The sequence below is a fragment of the Hoplias malabaricus genome, chromosome 8 (genome assembly GCF_029633855.1).
Source record: "Hoplias malabaricus isolate fHopMal1 chromosome 8, fHopMal1.hap1, whole genome shotgun sequence".
NCBI classification, from domain to species: Eukaryota; Metazoa; Chordata; class Actinopteri; order Characiformes; family Erythrinidae; genus Hoplias; species Hoplias malabaricus.
The window spans coordinates 9,261,571-9,281,932 of NC_089807.1; the positions used below are offsets into that span (position 1 = coordinate 9,261,571).

At 39.2% G+C, this 20,362-nt stretch overlaps 1 protein-coding gene across 5 annotated transcripts in view; it reads right to left on the bottom strand.

The window, feature by feature from the left end:
- Positions 1–20,362, bottom strand: part of actn1 (actinin, alpha 1) — a 36,829-nt gene extending 16,467 nt beyond the window's left edge. For all 5 annotated transcript variants that reach the window (XM_066679959.1, XM_066679957.1, XM_066679958.1 and 2 more), the window contains exons 1-7: positions 20,042–20,362; positions 5,299–5,413; positions 4,830–4,949; positions 3,223–3,309; positions 2,670–2,757; positions 1,948–2,026; positions 1,774–1,855 (exon numbers count right to left, since the gene is read on the bottom strand). In XM_066679959.1, coding sequence (XP_066536056.1) covers positions 1,774–1,855; positions 1,948–2,026; positions 2,670–2,757; positions 3,223–3,309; positions 4,830–4,949; positions 5,299–5,413; positions 20,042–20,170 — 700 coding nt within the window. In that variant the 5' untranslated portion in view covers positions 20,171–20,362. The remainder of the gene's footprint in view (positions 1–1,773; positions 1,856–1,947; positions 2,027–2,669; positions 2,758–3,222; positions 3,310–4,829; positions 4,950–5,298; positions 5,414–20,041) is intronic.

Consider the following 20,362-nt stretch of genomic DNA (forward strand, 5'->3'; position numbering starts at 1 on the left):
ACTAACCCAGTTTAAGACAGAGAACAGGAAAGGCAAAAGCAAGAAGAAAGAATCCTTCAGCCCCAATAGTACAGAGTTTGAGGTGTTATCATTATTTGCCCAATTTTAAAACAGACCTAATACACAATAATTAACATGGTAAAAAACAGTCTACAGTTGTTCAAACTATAAAACCTTAATCAATCTGTTTAATCAAAAGTAGATTCTGTGTCTTACTTGACTCTCAAAGATTCAATTGACTCATACAGACTTGATTCTTCTACACAGAACTGACCAGTGGGGGACAGCTTCAAAGTAAATGTAATTAGTACTTTTTTTGTGTCTGTACTTTACTGAGGTATTTCGATTTTGGGCGACATTTTACTTTAACTCCACTACATTTCAAGGCTAAATGTCTTACTTTTTACTCCACTACATTATGAAAATCTGCTGGTGTGAATAAAACCGTAACGTGTCTGAACAAATCTCCCTGCTCTGCACAGCTCTCCATGCAACACACAGCGGCACCGCTGCTAGGAGTTGGATGAACACAGTCACCGCGCTTAAACAATTGAAAATGTTTCTCCGCCTAAAACCAATAATACAAAATACTTTTTTCTATCAAACATTGTGCGAATGTGAGACTGTAAGTAATCACTTTCAGTTCTTAGAACTATTATGAATTAACAAAATGATTTGTACCATTTAGTATTTGGCTGTATTGGAGTCATTAGTAACTACTATTCATTCATATACAGAGTTTACAGATCTGCAGATGACACAAATCACTCATGGAGGGTGAGTCAATTGGAGATTTACTAAACACAATCTGTGACGCGAGGTCAAAACCAGAAGAAATATTCCAAAACCCACAAATCAGTACAGAGAGATGAACAAGTCCAAAAGAAATAATGGGCAAAAGTCAGAAAAACAAAACTATAGCCTGTTTAAGACACAGGTGTCTCAGAATTGCAGAAATAGTTCAAACTATACTCTGCAACTATGTAGACAAAACAGAGCTTAAAAGGAACACTATGTAATATTTTCTATTTTAAAATTACAGCCCCAGCAGGCAAAAAAAATCCCAAATCTAAACGAGTAAATCTATACTGGTGAAGAAAACACACTAAAACCAGTTTATTGACCTGCACATGTGTCCTATGCCATTGTGAAAATTTATACTTGTTCATTGGCGTCTGTGTCACTCTGCAATTTTAACGCCAAACCACTAAGGCTGAATTTCAATCATCTTCTTCAACCCTATGCAGTAAACAATGTAGTGGTGTAGTGGTATTAGTTTTACAAATTTTTAAACTGCACTACTTAGAAAGTTTAATGTAGAGGAGTTAATATTTTTGGACTTCTGGACTTGAGCAAATTGAGCCATGTTCATCCCACTGCTCACCAATCACTGCATTCATTGAAGTCTGTGTAGCATTTCTGGAGAGGTGCGCATCAGGCTGCTCTGCCTACACCATAGGTTTACCATAGAAGCATAAACTGGGCTTAATACTCAGTAGACAGCGACCTCTGTTGGTTTGGAGGGGCAGCACTATGAATGTATGTAATAGTTGATATAACATCATTCATTGTATATAATCTTTGGCCATTTCTGCTGTGTGATTCATCTGCATCAGTGCAAGTACTGGTCTCGCTAAATCATCTCCTTCGAAACCACCATCTAATTTCCATTGACACTCCTTAACGATTAATCAGCTATTTGTGTGGTACGTTGTGGGCCCCACTGAAGTGAATCCCTTGAATCATTTTCCAGACTGCCCTTGCTGATCTTACCCTCTGCGTCCAGCATCTTGGGGATGTCCAGGTATTTCTCAGCCACGTCAAAAGCTGTGTTCAGATTGGTCATGGGGTCATCCTGTGGAGGTGAAGGTTAAAAAGATACTCAGTTAGCCCTGAACATTGGCTTCTATGATTTAATGTCAGGTAATGTAGTTATATGTTTATGACCTTGCGCAGTTTTCCATAATCAATGAGTTCTGGACGATGTCTGTGAATGAGAGCGCAGAACCCCAAACCATCCTTCCAGCTGAGAGAGAAAAAAAGAGAACATATATATAGACATGATTAATTATTATATTTATATTCAGTATTCTATTAATTGGAACATATATTCATTAGAAATCAAGTAATTTAAATTTAGCCTACCTGTAAAAAGAGAGAGAGAGAGTGTGTGAGAAAAAGAGAGAGAGAGAGAGAATGTGTGTGAGAAAAAGAGAGAAAAAGAGAGGAGTGTTCATCTGCAGGTATTTCATCTCTAGCAAAGCTTCTCACACCCGCACACACACAGACACATTCATTCAACACAGCGACCATGACAGCATACTACCTAAAATCACCATGACAACAAAGAGAGAGAGACAGATTGGGTGGGAGTGAAAGAGAGTTATAGAGTGAAAGTGTGTGTGTGTAAAGTTCTGATTGTCCATTTCCCGTCAAGCTCTCTCTGACCCTGAAGCACTTCAAAGGCCAACCCTGCTCTCTCTCATTTCTGTTTTCATATGTTCACACACACACACTACTCAGGTGACTAGAGTCACATTCAACAAAACAAGTGAAAGAGTGTGTGTGGGTGAGCGTGTGTGAATGAGTGCATGAGAGAGAGAGAGAGAGAGAGAGAAAGAGAGAGAGATGTATGTGTGTGATTTTGTGTGTGTGTGTGTGTAGCTAACCTGATGTGAAAGTTCTGGATGTTGACGTTTTTGTATGGTGCTGTTTTCCTCTGGCACCACAGCAGCAGCCCCTCTTTAGCTGAGGTCTCTACACCAACACACAGCACATGATCACATGACTGCTGAAATGAAGTCAATTTAACTCAACTGAACTGGGAAACTGAACTGAAAAAAAAAAAAAAAGCTTTTTGCTAAATTCTCTTCAGGATCAATAAAGTATCTATCTATCTATCTGATAATAATAAACTCAGATCAACCCAGGTGCACTGAACTGAACTAAACTGAATTAAGCTGAGTTCAACCTAGCTCTGCTGAACTAAATAAACTGAACTCAACTGAATTCACAAAATCTGTAAACTGAATCAAACTGAGCTGCATTGAAGTGAACTGAAAGAATCTGAACAGAATCAAATTAATCTAAATGAAGTGAACTCCTCCAAACTGAACTAAACAAAACTGACTCCAACTGAACAAAACTGAACTGAGCTTAAAGACTGACACTGAACTGCCAGGAAAAGATTGGGAAATGGAGTGGTGAAAGAGAGAGTAATACCTTCAACTGAAATGTCCTGGATGGCAAAGCGAAGGATGATGGTCCAGATCATTCCTAATGTCATCTTAGCGTTTCCATCAACAATTTCTGACACAAACAAACAACAACAATTATCATAAACCAGTGATTAAAACAAATGCCTCAATAGTCCATCCTTCACAATCCGAGCTATATATATTTACTTAGGATACAAGCTAATAATAGTAGCACTGGGAAAGTCTAAAAGCAGCTGAACTCAAAAGCGTAAAACTGTTGTGTTATGAATGAATGAATTCTTCTCACAAATGTTTATTCTTTATCATGCATATAAAGCTGAAATAAATATCATCATACATTTAGCTGAATGTTATTAGTCTTCACCTGTTTACATTCTGACATTAACTCTGGTACGTAATGAATGACCTTCTCATTTTTTTAATGTCCTATTTTAACGTATACACTCCAACATTCCACTTCCAAAGCCTAAATAATACATTTTCTGACACTCAGACATTTAAAACATATTTTAATAGGCCAGATTTCCTTAAGCAAAAGTTATTTTTAGGACATTTTTCTGAGATTAGATTTAAGATCATACAATTGCATAAACAGGAAATGTGTGTGTCCTCCCCACAAGGATGAGTGTGTCCAACCCTCCTGCTTTTCTTCCACTAATCTCATAATACACTCCACCCCCTAACTTCATGCATGTGTGTGTGTGTGTGTGTTTGTGTGTGTGTAAAAGAGAGTGAGACAGAGAGAGAGAGAGAGAGAGAGAGAGAGAGAGGCAGTGTATTGCCAACTTTATAGACAAATTGTTGAATTACAAAGTTCTATAACACGTACAAACACTGACAATACTCACACTCAAGCTCACACAGACACACACACAAATTCACTGCAGGATTCCTGCAAGCTAATCTGTCAGGAATGCAGCTTTGGATTAGACCATTTTAGGCCCAAATTACCATAGAGAGAGGGACAGACAGACAGAGAGACAGAGAGAGAGAGAGAAAGAAAGAGAATATGAGTAAGAAAGGGATACACAGACAGAGAAAGTCCTATTCTTTCTTCATGGCCATATTTGAAAAACACAGTCATCACTACTTGCTGCAAAAACACATGCGTTCTAGAAAGAAGCACATTAGCCTTCTCAAAGTTTATGTTACATTTACATAAAGCAGAGATGACAAAGTCTGATTACTGCGGATATTCAGGAGATAAATAATAAGCATTAATATTAATGGTGAATATCTGTGAATGTGTAAAAAATAACATGGTGTGTGATGTGGATTGTTATGAGAGGAAAAAAAGCATAAACTTATACCTAACCTCCACTTTCTCATGATATGTGTGATTATTAGAAGGCAAATTTTGGCAACAAGCCTATTGACTCCTTGTTAATGACTGGTCTGGTCAGACAGCTGGACTCCTCAGGCAAGTGTTAACCTTTTTAATTCAATATACACACAAAAACAACATTGTGCTTAAATTCATCTGATGAGAATTGATCTCCACACTGGAACACTGACCTATTGACCATCTTCTTGTGTGGAATACAGGTCACTGGGTGTGTGTTACATGTTATACATAAAACATGCTTGTGTGTCTGTGCATGAGTGTTGTACCTTCTGCTCCAATGGACACAAGTTTAACCCCTTTGCTGGCAATGAAGTTCAGAGCTTTGTTTACATTTGATATTTTATGCACCCTCATCTTCCCTCGCTCTGGCTTAGCCAGACGCTCTCCTACACACACACACAGAGAGAGAGAGAGAGAGAGAGAGAGAGAGAGAGAGAGAGAGAGAGAGAGAGAGAGAGAGAGTACAAAATGATAAACAAACAAAACTTTTTATTTATAGTTTAAATATGTCTTTGAAAAATTTGTTCTCAATCCAGTTTTTCCAGTGAATGTAAAACATCCATTAGGAAGGTCTTCCCCAGTCACACAGTGCTACCAGTTGGGAGGCTGAAGACTGTATTACCTTCCTGGACACCAGCTGGTCAGTAGAGACAGTGCTGAGACAGTTGGGCCACCCAGACGTAAAAATATCCCTCCTTTAGGTAAAAGCAAAAAAAGAGGTGAAAGTGCACCCACCTGAGATGACCTCAAGCAGCAGCATGAGTTTGAGTCCATCTCTGAAATCCTCCTCAATGTTCTCGATCTGAGTCCCAGCTTTCCGCAAGTGAGAGTTACACCATGCTGTAAATGTCTGCACAACAGAAAGAGATCATTATTATTATTCGATTTTATTTTATTTTCCCAAGTAACTGCTATAAGTGAAGCGATAAGACGGGAAGTGAAGTGTGTGTTCATACAGAAGTCTTTAGGACCTAAAATGTTTAATAATGCTCAAAGAGTGTGAGCAGTAAACTACTGAAATGCTTTTGAAAACACAGCAACTGATGCAGCTCAGGTAAATAACTCTGACTGTGTGTATGAAATGTGATACATACTCATTAACTGTATATATAAAATAATATTACAAAAAGTAAATGACAAACAACTAATTAAAACAGCTGCCATACATTTTTTACAACAAAATCTGCTGGGATTTATTTTTTAATGCTTCTAAAATTTAGTTATAAAGGTTGGTTGCATTTTCTAAATAAAGCACTGATAAATAAAATACTTCTTAGTTTAGTTTGAGTCTAGTTTGAGTCCCAGACAGTGCCTGTTTAGGGTACAGAGTGTGTGTGTTTGCATGTGAGAGACAGAGACAGAGAGAGTGAGAGAGAGAGAGGAAGGTGGGGGGTGGCTGTCATGGTAACAGCCTGCATCAGCAAGAATTCTCCGGTATGTAACAAGTTGATGAGAAACAGCTGTACAGCTCAACAGGAGTCACTCACACACACACACACACACACACACAAACAAAAGAGACCTCCGTCTGATTCTACAGAGCATGTGCCAACTAAGCAATGAATGAAAGAGATGGAAGAGAGAAAGAGAGAGAGAGAGGTATTTCTGACATGTGTTATTGTGTATCACAGCAATTCCGTTTCATCTATTTTGGTAGAATTAATAAAACATGAGACCCAAAGAATCAAAATCTCTCTCTCTCTCTCTCTCTCTCACACACAAACACACACACACACACAGTCACAGACTGAATATAAGAATGCACAGCTGAATATACAGATCTTGTGACATATATTACCCCACCTCCCTAATGTCCCAGTCGCTACAGTAGTTTTAGTTGTTAGCAGAACTGCCCCATCACACACAATGTCACCAACAATACTGCAACATCACTGGACAGCCACACATACCAGAGGAGAGCACTGACTGCCCTGGTATTACACATCAGACAGAGTGCTGACTGACACTACGCTGTGTGATGGGTGGAGGGAAGGGCACAGGGCCATCCCACTCCAAAAAGGAATTGTGCTGGATTGCACTCCTGCCATCAGTTGGCTGAGGCATAACCGGAGATTAAACTCCTGATAATAAGGCCAAAGCTTTCACTGCTGGGCAACTCAGCATCCCCTGTGACTAGATCCTTAAATAAACATGTATCCACCCAAAGAGATCCACATACTTGACGTTTTGTTCAGGCCACACAGTTACACTAGACACGACAGACAGGCAAGCATGCACGCACACACACACTCTCACAAGAACAAAGAAAGGGGGAGTTACGCACACTCAAGTGCCCTGGAGGACAATTTAATGAGTGCTTAACATGCTCATATAGTTAACTATGGTACACATGCATACTCTCTGTCTCTCTCTCTCTCTCTCTCACACACACACACACACACCCACACCCACACCCACACCCACACAAAAATACACATTAGACCATACACTTAGGTTTGTCTGAATTGTGTTTAATATCCTCATATACATTAAACACACAATTTCTCCATTTCTCTCTTTCTATATTCTTCCTTCTCTCTCTCTCTCTCTCTCTCTCTCTCTCTCTCTCTCTCTCTCTCTCTCACTGTGCCGCAGTGTTAAGCAGTGCATAGCCAGGTTTCTATGGTAACCCCGAATGCCTGAAAGCCTACAAACAAGCAAAAAGGGCCACACTGTATCTGTCTGTTTTTCTCTATCCCACAAGGATACTCACAACCACATTATATGTACAGTGCTGTAGAAAAATCAGGGATTCCTTCTTCATTTCTTGTCAAATAGCCCATTAAGTCCAAGTTATTATTAGTTTTCAGGAGATTTTTCTGAATAGTTTAGATATAAGATAATCCATCTACATAAAAGAGGTAGGTAAAACAGAACTCAAAACCCACCAATACCACACAAGACCTGAGGGGTGTACTGCAAAGCAATATTTCTCAATTTAGTCAGACTGCAGTTCTCTCTGGTTTGTGTACATTCAGTAGATTCACATTTTAAGGTGTTATGGCATGCTTGAGGAGAAAAATGACAGTTAGAATTACCACAGGAACTTGTCTGTAACACGAGTTGCTTAGCTTTGTAGCACTTTCCCGCTGTTTACTGTCATGCAGTTAGCAGTCTCCCAAATTTAGAGTGTGATCCTAGCTAAACAATCTGAAATAGCAAAAATAAGTCAATATTGCCCACCTACAGAGCAGGGATAAAGCAATACCCTCATCTCTTTTCATGACCGTTAACATCTGGGGGTCTCTTTGCTGTTTTTCTGCCCAGAGCAAAGAGAGAGTTGAAGCCTAGCATGTCTGACAGAGCCACTTTGAGTTTTTTATTCATTTACTGATCATTTATTCATTTCATTAATTTACTGACACCAGGGCTTCATAAACACATTACACCGGTTTCCACTGTGTAAACAGTACAGAGAGCTAGAAAATGGTGAGGAAACATCCTCAGAATTTTGTTTTTAAAAAAGGTTTTTTTATTACAATCGTGAACGTCACCTTCACATTATTTTAGTTACTGACATATATAAGTATGAATTAAAATGAAAATAGCATGTTTAATTGGCTTTAAAATTAACAATTTTATTAAATTGACGGAAAAACCCGAGCTCGCTACGGAAATTCTTGAACGCAACCGTGACGTCACTGTTGGACAACAGCTGAACAACGCCGCGGTAAAACACCGTTATGACTGACTGTTATGACAGTATCTAGCTAAATAACCAACATTATTCATGACAATAGCCTAGCAATAAGCTCAACTCAAATTTAGAGGCCCCGTTATTCTTGTAAATGTGATCGAAGTCGAACTCGAATTCATCCGACACTATAAACCTCCGTAATGCAGCTACGTAGCCGAGTATAATCTGAGCACCGAGTTTAGCAAGTCAAGCTAACTTTAACTAACACCAACTAAAACAGGCGAAGTGAGTGTCCTTACCCTGTTTACCTCCATGTTACAGAGGCTCTTGAACACCTTTCGTTGGTGTCCTTACATGCCCATATTGTTGGAAAAGCGCCAGTGAAATGAGCTACAGATAACGGAGTGAGCGGATGGTCCTTTCCAAAGTGCCCGTTTAAAGTTGACAAATTTAGTCAATATTCTGGATATTTTGGGATCTTTGGGCCATTTGTTCACAGATGTCCCACTGTACATTGAATGATTGCAGCCAAAAACAACACACCTTTTCGTCATTTTTCATTAAATTAAGTGCAGCTTCTAGAGTTGTTGTCCACCATCTACGTCACAGACAAGACGCCTATTAGAGTTTCCGAACACCGTTGGGGGGGGACCAACGGTCTTTTAAACCTTATTCCTTGAATTAGTAAGAAATAGCATGTTTTCTGACTATCAATAAACACAAGTTAGAAACTCAAATTCCACTGTATTTATTTGTTTGACACTTTCATATCGCTGGTGCTTAGCCTTTAAGAGACAGGAGAAAATCAAACTCGACTCTTGCTCCAGGTCTAAAACAATTCCTCAGCTGGCTGTCTTCATACTTCCAATGTGAGAAGACAACACAACACTGTGGGTCTGAAAGGATGTTTAGCTGTCAAAAAGCCCACACTAAGTGAAGGAAAGATACACAAATAAAAAGCATAGAAGGTGCTAGTTATCAGAACAATGACCAGGCCGTCCCAAAGGCCAAACAACTAAACCTGAACTTCGGAGGTGTGGCAGCTCTTGTTTTTTATAGACTAAAAGAGAGTCTCCTTTAAAAGGAGTGGAAGCTGGAAGAGACGACAAGGCTTGAAACACTAACCTCCTTCAAAAAAGATGAAACTCTGTGGACATTTGGTTATGATGAATGTGGCAACCCAATCAAACACACACAAACACACACACACACACAAACACACACACACAGGAAATCATGATGAAATAAGTCCAGTACGACCATATAAAGTAAAGTTTTTTTGTAAACTGGAATTAAAACAAGAGTCTGTTTTTTGTTAATTTTCTTAAAGTAGACATGCTATGAAAAAAATTACTTGTTCAGTGGAACTGCACATCTATTTGAGACATTTATTAGAGCTCCTTCCAACCCAGAAACTGTGAAATACAATAATCCAGTAAGTCTTTTGTGATATCTAAATATGTCATTCTGATTTTGTCCTGCATCTTTATTAAAGATGTCCAGCCTCCTCTGCACTAAACACAGCTTTATATGAGACACAAAAATAAGGTTAAATAACAGTAAACAAACACAACAAGCACAGAGAAATAAGTGTACTGATTTCATATGTTGAAAACCGGAAATTAAAAGAAATAGAACAAAGCAAATGTGACTAAAAGGTTGCTTTTCTGCTCCTCGCTCCTCACTCCTGGGCTACTTGTGCTTGAAAGTAAACAGGGGCTCATCCTCAACAGTGACTGAGACTTATTTTTGTGAACAGTGCTGTTTAGACAAGGTAAGGAAACTACTATGTATTCTCATCCAATGCATGTCCCAGGTGTAGACCCCACTGCAAAAACGTTAGGACAGGAGCAAAGCAAAAGTATAAATGTTATTGGTCACTGGGTGTTATAAATAATTACATTACACAGTAAGCAAGTAAATATAAATGGTATGAAAGGAGCCTCTATCAAATGCGCAGGTTTTGAAAGCAATGAGTGTTCATGCCTTACCCACTTGTGTCAAATATATTAAGAAGACTCCCAAAATGTTCAAAAAGAACCAATGCCAATGTATGAGTGTGTGTGTGTGTGTGTGTGAGCGTCTTACATGGTTACGCCACATAGACGCACATCATGTCCTATCGTGTGCAGTCAGCCCAAACACATGCAAATACAGTGCTCTCCCTCTTGGTATTTCTCTGTTTTTCTCCCTTATTCACTAACAAACAGGCTGTTATTTCAGTAACAAAGACAAAAGTCATGGCTAAAGCTGCAGCTGTCCCATGTGTATTGATGATTTTTCTTTAATAAAATTCATTTAACAGCGGACAGGAGAAGGTTTATGAGACTTATTAAACAAGAGTGTAATTGCTATGGAAAACACAGCAGACTCTACAGGAAGCTCACAGAGACTTAACAATTAATAACAGTTCACCATTATAAAAGACATGTGGCTAACACAAACAACTCTGTTTTCTTCACCAGTTTCAACTAACAGGTTTACTCAGAGAAAATAAGCAAATTCACAAGACCATCTACAAATATGGATTTATACCACATTATTGGGTTAAACCCGTTCCATCATTCACCAGGTAAAATAATTCTGCTCTTTGAACCGAAGAAGACATTTCACAGTCATGACCTATTGCTTATGCTATGAAAAAGTAACATTGAAAGTATTTTCAAAATATTACTTAATCACATATCAGACTAGAGCAGTGTAAAATGAGATATGCTAATCAGAGTTTCTGTATTACGGTAACGTTAAAACAGTGACACAATACAGAGGAACAAAAGAGGGAACACAGTTTTAACAGTCATGATGATCTAACCAGATGACTTGCCACACACACATTCAGCTGTGACCAAGAAAGCGAAGTAATACTTTCACAACAAAAAGTGGAGTAATGGACAGAGAAGTGAGATCAGAACAATCCGGGTAACACAATGCACACACACACAAACAAACACACACACATATATGTGTATATACATATATACACACACATCTATACAGTCACTGGTCACACAAAGGATTTGAAAATAACAGCTGCTCTTTACGTTATTTCACTTGCAAAATTACTGTAAACACTGAATAAAATAAAAGAAAATCTAAATAAAATTTAAAAAAAATTAGTATCTAAACACCTAGATAAGCCATAAGATGATAAAGATCGTGCTGTCAAAAACTGACAATATTGTATAAAATAATAAAATGAAAAGGCCATTCAAAGGTGCACTGGTTTTTAAGATGCACTAGTGGACATTGCATGTAGCTCTACTCTGCTGAAAAGAAGATACTCTAGTTTTCTGTTCTAGTTAGAAGATACTCTGTTCTAGTTTTCTGTTGTAGTTAGAAGATACTCTGTTCTAGCCAAACAAATTGATTACCAGTATAAATGCCACTTAACAGACGGAGCTACTCAAGATTAACCTGTATCCTCCTTTCCCATATTTTAATTCACACAAATCAAGCTTTTGGCTTATTTAGCTTCCTCTCATTACTTACTGCAAATCCTGCATTTCCACCATATCTACACCTATAAAGGCAGGATGTGCTTATGACAGGCTTTCACACGAGCACCTGAAGACATGGGTTTAGTTTAGAAATTTCATACCGAGTTTTACTCTAATATGTCTTTGTTCCACCCACGTTTAGACCAGAATTTTTCACAGAGGTCCCCAGACATTCTGTTTACATGCTCAGGATTGAACCCATGAGACTGGCCTAGACAATAAACACGGACAGCAACTAATTAAAAAGATTTTAATTATTCTCAACTGAGACTCAGGCAACAAACTGCATTGTGCCCAAACACAATGGTCTTAATGTACACCACCATAGCAACACACACACACACACACACACACACACACACACACACATACACACACACACACACACACATGTACCATCTGGCATGGACATGACAGCAGGAGAGCAAACGCATGCACTCTCACACACACACACACACACACACTAGAGTACACACACTGACCAGCCAGCAGAGTGATAGAATTATTCATTATTCATTTAGTCCCTCACTAGCTAGAACGATACAGAGAGAGAGAGATAGTAATTTATTATTCCTGAAACACTTACACACACTCTCTCTCTCACACACACACAAACACAAGTTTAGTTTGAGACTAGGTGAAGGTATTTATCATTGATCAAACACACACACAGGTGATAAAGAGGCTGATTAGCAGTTGCTATGGAAACAGGCTGCAAGGTTGCTAAGCTCTGCATGTGTTCTACCCTGTAAGGCACCAGTCCACCTGACCTTAGGCCACACCTCCTCAGGTGTCGCTGTTTGCACAATGATGATGACTTTGACTGCACCCCAAACACACACACACACACACACTCGCAGAATGTATCTCCTACAAATTCAAATATCTTTCTCCAGGAAAACAAATTAAACTGGTGGTGCACACCTCAGCTACCAAGGCCCAGAGTTAGTCCACACTTTTGCTTTAACTCTGTGGGTTATATTGCAGTCACACTAGATGTTCACATTTTGCGTTGTCTTGCTAAACACGCATAACTACAAATGAGGCTTGCAGTAAAAAAATAATCCTCCACATTCCTGCAGTTAGCAAGCTAGCATGAATAGTTATGAGAAAAGCTAAGGCTACAAAAATACATTTTACCATACCAGAAAATTAATAAACCGGTACACACTGAGTCATACCAAAAACAGTGGAGATGCAGCAGCGCACCGCTTAGAAGTTGTGTAATAACAGTCAGTGGGGAAGATGTTTAAATGCTTGGACATAAACTTAATATCCTTTTAATTCAGAAGATCCAGGGACATACAGTGGAAAGCCTATCTGGCCTGGACTGCTTGTGACTAACACTGCACGTGATAACAGCACTTTTCATAAATCTCATTTCCTTAATTTAGAAATGTTGTTTTGACCCAGAATTCAAGGAGCATGATGCTTACTACAAAATGATCACACGTCTGCTGGCTGTGGAAATATAAGGGGTAGACAAGAAAAACAATATGAGACGTACAACACAAGAGCAAAATGATCAATGAGACAACAGCGTATATTTATAAATATCAACATTGTTTAGCATTCAGATTAAGCATGTTTACTATGTATGAGTCATGAGTCAGTAACAGAGCAGTAACAGAGAAGACTTAACAACAACAATAACCACATCAATAATAATAAAAATAATAATAACGATGTTGATTTAAGTTTAGGTAGTTTTATAGCATCCAGGCTTTCAGTGTGCATGCTTGTGTATGTGTGTATTTTCTTTCTCTCCAGCTGCAGACAGGAAGTGGGGGATGACCTTTGACCCCTGAGTCTCCTGAGTCCCCAAAATGCACAGAGAGCTCTTTAACTGTCACACACTTTCTCTACATAGAGACAGATTTACACATCCAAAAATAATATGAGAGTGTTGTTTTTTTCTGTACCCATGCTGCAGTGAAAATTTAAACTCTGCGTTAGATATTAGAACATTTTGGAGATTATTTCATTGCATTTGGTCGTTAGAGCGCTAGTGAAGCCATGAAGGTTTGTTCTGGATCTGGAAACACCACCCCATCTCACCCCAAAATACTGGATGGAGCTTCATCCCACCACAGAAAACAGATCCACTGCTCTGAGCCAAACGCTTGTAGAATTTACACCAGTCTAGTTGACAATTAACATTCTGCACAGTGACCTTCAAGCAGCCTGTTTCAATTAACATGTTTCTAAAGGAGATTATACAAGCTGTGCCTGTACAATCGAACAAGTAATAAATGGATATAGAGTTTCTCTCTTCGGCCTGAATTGCTCACTTGCAAATTTGCATTAAAAATTGTGAATTTAAATAAGATAAGAACAGGCTGAAAGCACTCATTTGACTTGTCAAACACAGAACTCAGTTCTCAGGCAATAATCAGCCATAGGAAGATCAGCCAATAATAACAGAACACTGATGAGGGAAATAAAGTATGAAACTGTTAAAGGACCTTAGGCATGAAAGACACTCAGTGGTTTTTTTATAATGCGGTTATTACATGGGAAAACACAGAAACTCACACAGCTCACAGTATCTGACTTACAAGAAACTCAGAAAACGTAACACATGTATTACATAGCCACTGACCACTTCATTAAAACCACTATTTTACAAACACTAATGTGTCATAACATAAAAATTAAACCTTTGTTTCTACAAACTTTGTAGAATCATGTAGGTGCATTTTGTTCTTCTACAATTACAGTGGTTATTATTTTGGTGAAGAATTATTTTCAGCACAGTTAATGCTGAACTGAGAACAGTCCACCAACCAAAATTATTCAACCAAGAATATTCTATGTGTAGCATTAAGTGACCACTGTGGAAGGACTTGAGGACAACCAACACAAATTTCCTTTACATCTTTTTTACATCTACAAGGTTGACCAATCAGGTAAGAGTGTGTAATGGAGTGGACTATAAATGGCATAACCAGCATAATACACACGAACAAACCTCCATCACCAAGTGAGCATCACTGCAGTGAGCGACCAGTGAAATTGTTAGTGCTTCTAGCCTTTTCATTCTCACTGTTGAGAAGAGAAAGAGATACACAGTCACATCTCAAATCCTGATGGCCTCAGGTTATGAGGAGTGGAAGCAGAGACAAATGTGTTGAGTACCTGAGCATTAGCAAAACCATCTGAGAGCACACAGGATAACCTTGGGCAAGAGCATAGAAATTTGAGCACAAGAAGTGCAAATCTGAGGAAGCACATATAGATTTGGCAGGAGAACAGCAAAATTCCTCAGTGCTTCATGAATACTGCTTTCACATTTACAAGTCAAATAATGTCCTCTACATCCATTGAATGAAAATCCAAAAACATCTTCAGGATTATTACGGCAAGTTCAAGGTTCTGTGTTAATTTTAATCCAGAAAGACATGATGCAGTACACTGATTCATTAATAATCAAACATATTAACTCTGATTATTACAACTTTTAATTGTAATAATTACGCAAATTACAATATTGTGAAAAAAAGTCACTGTAAAAGTTAAAGCGTTTAAAAAGTGAAATGCAGCTATGCTGCTACTTCTAAACGTTGTAGTTTGTAGTTGTGGGACAGCACTTCAGTGTACATCATATGGATCATCATCATATACAGCTTCTGATTGATGTGTTTACAAACATCAACATAAATAAAGCAGCTCCCAAGCTTCCCAGCATCCTGCTGACTAATTCAGTATCAGTGAGGGTGACTGTGTGTGTGTGGAACATATGCAAATTAACCCATGGATAAACTGATACAGTAAAAAAAAGCCACTTTAAAAACACCTTTAACTCACAGCAGTGAATGGTGAATAGAGAGAGGGGGGGGAGTAAAAGAGGGAGGGGGAGGTAAAAGAATGCAGGGAGGAGTAAAAAAGGTGCCTTAGGTACCTAACCTTATAAGGGCAAGCCTGGACACAAATGAGAGGAAGAGAGAAAGAGAGCAAGAGGAAGAGAGAGAGAGAGATGAAAAGATGAATAAAAAATAACAGAGAGCAAGGAAGAGAGCAAGAAAGAAAAAAAGAGTGCATGTAAGAGAGAGTCAGACAGTGAGAATGAGTGTGTGTGTGTGTGTCTGTGTGTGTGTGTAAAAGGAGAATGTTTTGAAGAGGAATGTGTCACACACCTGTGAATCTTTTCCCAAAAACTCTGGTGTGATATGGAGATGAGGAATGCACTGAGACACTGAGATGCAAGTTGAGACACGCTTACACACACAGACACACGCACACACACACAGACACACGCACACACACACACAGACACACGCGCACACACACACAGACACACAGACACACACACAGACATAATATCTGCAGCCTTACAATTTGTCTATAGCCAAAGTGTCCAAATAGATCTGTGGGCTACTGTGTCATTTGCTGTGCATGTGTGTGTTTATTCAGTTATTTTAATATTTTTTATTTAAAGTGCACACATACACAAACACACACACACACAAACACACACACACACCAGTGCTGACCTTTCTAGTGAACAATAACCCATTTATCCCCTTCACACATACACACATGCAGACACACACACACACAGTCATTAGAGTCACAGAGGGTGTTAATTGGCAGCAGCCCACCCCAGACTCTAACCACACTCAATTTATCTGTGTGCATGTGTGTGTGTGTGTCCACTCCCGCAGAGTCTCGCCTCAGGCTCTGCACACTGGAATCATTAAAATTACACTATATGTCCAATGTGGTAGACACCCTTTATAATGAGGGAATTCAGCTACTTTATTGTTCACCTACTGTGCAGAAAAGCTTGGAATGAAATTCCATGCTCTGGGGCAGCTGCACATGAGCCTTAGCTCATATAAAATCAATGGCAATCACCGATTCGAGGGGTATAAGCCACCCTGCACTGGGGTACATAGGTGCAACAAAACTGTGTCAAACTCTAGGGAAATAGAGCTCCATCCAATGACTTTTTTGTTGTTGTTGTGTTTGAAATCCAGAATGAATCTTGCATTATGTGTACTTAACCTCAGTAATGTTCATGTGAAGGCCACCAACTCCTCACAGCAAGTGATCCCATGTTAAGTGTAGCCTTCACAAAAAAGTAGAAACATTTACTGCAGCAAAGTTGAGCAAATTCTGTATTTAGTACCCTCCACCTTTGTCAGTGATATCATGCTTCTTGATTTTCCTGGCAAATTTTCTGTGCATTTTTTATTGTTCATGAAAATATTGGAATTAAATTGTATCGACAGAAACTAAGAAATAAATCATGATATAAATTTTGGCCATATCATCCGGCCCCATAACATCAGCTATATCACCAAATATCATACCCACCAGCCGTAACATTAAGACCACCTATTTGTTTCCACACTCACTGTCTATTCACTCATCTCCATCGCCTGTGTCAGTGTCACTGCTGGACTGAGAAATATCCAGCTAACAGCTTTCTGTGGACAGCGTCTGTGACGACTTATAAAGAGGATGACCCAACACGATAAATTTTACAACAGATGAGCTACAATCTCTGACTTTACATTGACAGTTTGGAACAAACAGTGGGGTGTGTCTAACAAAGTGAATAGTGAGTGGGCACAGTGTTTAAATGCATCAGTCTCACTATAGCACTGAGAATGGCCCACCACCCAAATCATACCTGCTCTGTGGTGGTGTTGGCTAATGACCGACAAGGTGAAAGGAGCAATGTATGCAAAGCAACAGATGGACTACAGTCTGTAACTGCAGGACTACACAGTGCTCTTGTACGGTCAGTGGAGCTGAGAGAATGGAGAGTGAGTGCAGAAAACAGTGGTCCTAACATAATGGGTGATATGTATGTTATCGGTGTATATAAAAGTCTGTTTTATATCAGCGCTACCTGTGCAGTAAGCTATGCTTTCTTTTCGGTAGCTCTTTACTGATGACATCATTTGGGAAACCGGAGGCTGAAGCTTTCCACTGATTGGGAGAAAAAAAGAGTAAAAAAGTAAAGAAAAAGGGGGGTAAAGTTTTCCAGCAGCAGCAGCAGCAGCGTGCGTGTGTTATTACCATTTTTGGGCAGCAGGCTCTGTCCTGCGAAGGCAGGCCCTAACCGCAGCAAGCTTTTCCTCCTCTCCCTCCCTTCATCTCTCAGAGAAGGAGGGGTGGAAGTGTGGGAGCGAATTTTTTAAGCCCTTCCATTTACTCCAGAATACTTTTTTGTAGGCCTCTGAGTCTCTCAAACATATTTACATGCTGCTAAACTTAATATCTGTCAGTAGCCTTCTTCATATTAGTAGTATAAAAAAATTAGTATAATTTTTTTTTTCTAGATTTTCTATAATACATTTTTAGTAATTGGGGAAACTGGATTTCTTTATCACCAGCCTAAACATATGATCATTGTGCATCTTGCTTTTGGCCAATAATAAAGCTTGTGGTTGTGATTCATGTTATTTCCTCTTGATTACCAGTCTGTACACTGGAGTTTCACAATATTCTTGTCCTACAGAACTTCACCCACCCAGAGTTCAGTGTCTTCCTGCTCTAACACGCCCTTCATGTCCTGGTGAGGGCTTGGGGAATGTTAAAACAGGTCTGTTAAAACAGACAGTGCTATCAAATATGCAGCTACTCCAATAGAACTCCGCTGTACATCAGTAGCAAGAGGAATATGTCACACCTGTCGGATAGTGATACTAAAATACTTTAAATGAGCACAATATACAGATAGATGTAGAGTGCCCTAATCCATCCTCCAGTAAACGCTTTGCATAAGAAAGTAACTTCCCAAAAACCAACAATTTGACAAACAGTTCATAAGCAGCAGCTCAAAACACTACTTCAAAATGAATTTAATTTTATTTTGAAAAGAGGAAATACTTAGAAGTCCAGAATCTATCAACAAAGGAACTAAAGTGGCCAGTGTCAATGGTGACCAATCAAAAGGCAGAACCACATAAAAACACAATAAATTTAAATACACCAAAAAAATTAGGAACTAAACATAGACCATGGACCATTCTGCAGTAGTAAGACATACAGCACCATCCATTCGAGTGTAAAGTCTGTCAGAGAAGTGTGTTCTGCAAGCTAGAACCTGCAGAACATCCAAAAGGGCACATGTACATGTCTGAACCCAACTGAGTGAGCCATCGCTGCATTAAAACACCAAATAATAAACTGCCCTAAAGCACAGAACTCAACCCACAGCCTATTTTAAAACCTTTAGGGTTACTGCACACAACCTGTGTTACTTTCCATCCCCTTTAGACATATCATTTTTTCTATCTGTAAGATTTTAAAGCCATCTTTCACTTTCTAGGACTACTACGGGTCACCTTTCCCTATACCCTAACTTTAGAACCACAATTCCCTGCTTGGCCTTCTGTCCTCTTTTTAGGGCAAATTCTCCCCATAGGTATCTAACAGTAGGGCTAGTATCACCTTATTTCTAGAACTCCATCTTTGGGACTGCCACTTGCTTAGAACCCTGTCCTTAAGGATATTAATCTGATGACCCCATTAGGATTAAAGACCCCCATGTATCAGCATGTTTAATGGTCAGTAAGATGCACCCCTTTGCTCTTTTACAGGGCTTCTAGCTCCCTTACTAGAGCCACTACTGCTCTTTAGGGTCACCACTCATTTTTTTTATAATGCTACCTGAATTTTTATGTCTCTGTTCTTTCTTCTCCCCTCTGTAGACCGAATATTTACTTATTTATGTATTTACCAGTATTTACTACATCACTTTTCCCAATTTTAGTATAGCAACAGTCTTATTAGGTTCATTAGTCCTTACTTTTTAAGGTTATTTACAATCTTCCTGCTGTAAGACCACACTACCCTTTTTGGCAGCCACTACTCATACCTTAACAGCTTTTGGGCTACTCTGTTCCTTATTATCTACTACTCCACTTTTATGTCCATTTATTTTATATGCTTTTACCTAAATACATACTATACTCTGTTTCCCTTTAGGATTTCTAATCGCTCTTTAGGACCACTACTCCCTCACTTACTTCCCTTTTCATATGCCACCACTACCCCTCTTATTAGGGCTACAATATCCGTTCTAGAAGTAATGGCTCATATGTAGAGCAACCAGTCCCTTCTTCCTTGGGGAAACTACATATCTTTAGGGCCACACAGTGGCGCTAATGCCCCCCTCAACCCCATGGTGTTATTATGGTATGCAACTATAATACTCCATTATAATGCTAAACTGTAAGGTGAGTATTGCTACGGCACAAATATTACGGCTAATAACTTCTTGTTAAAAGATGTTATTCTAATATCAACACTGCTGAAGCCTACTTTACAGTGCTATGCCCCCCTCCCTCCTCCACAAACACTCTCCTCATTCTTAAGCTGTTCTTACCTTCCTCTGCTGTTTTTCCCAGGCTGGGTCCAGGAGCATGTCTCTGTCCCAGTCGTCCTCCTGCTGCATATAATCATTCTCCTCTCCATCATATTGATGATGATGATGATGCTGATTATGATGATCCATATTCACTACAGAAGCTGCTAATGCTACAAAAACTCGACACTCAAAACTCGCCTGAGGGGGAAACAAACACACCGCTGCTTCTCTAATGCTTCGCCTTCGCTCTCCTCCTTTTCTTACACTTCTTTCTTTTTCCCCTCCTCTCTCTCTCACTCTCTCTCTCACTCTCACTCTCGCTCCCTTTCCTCTGTTCTT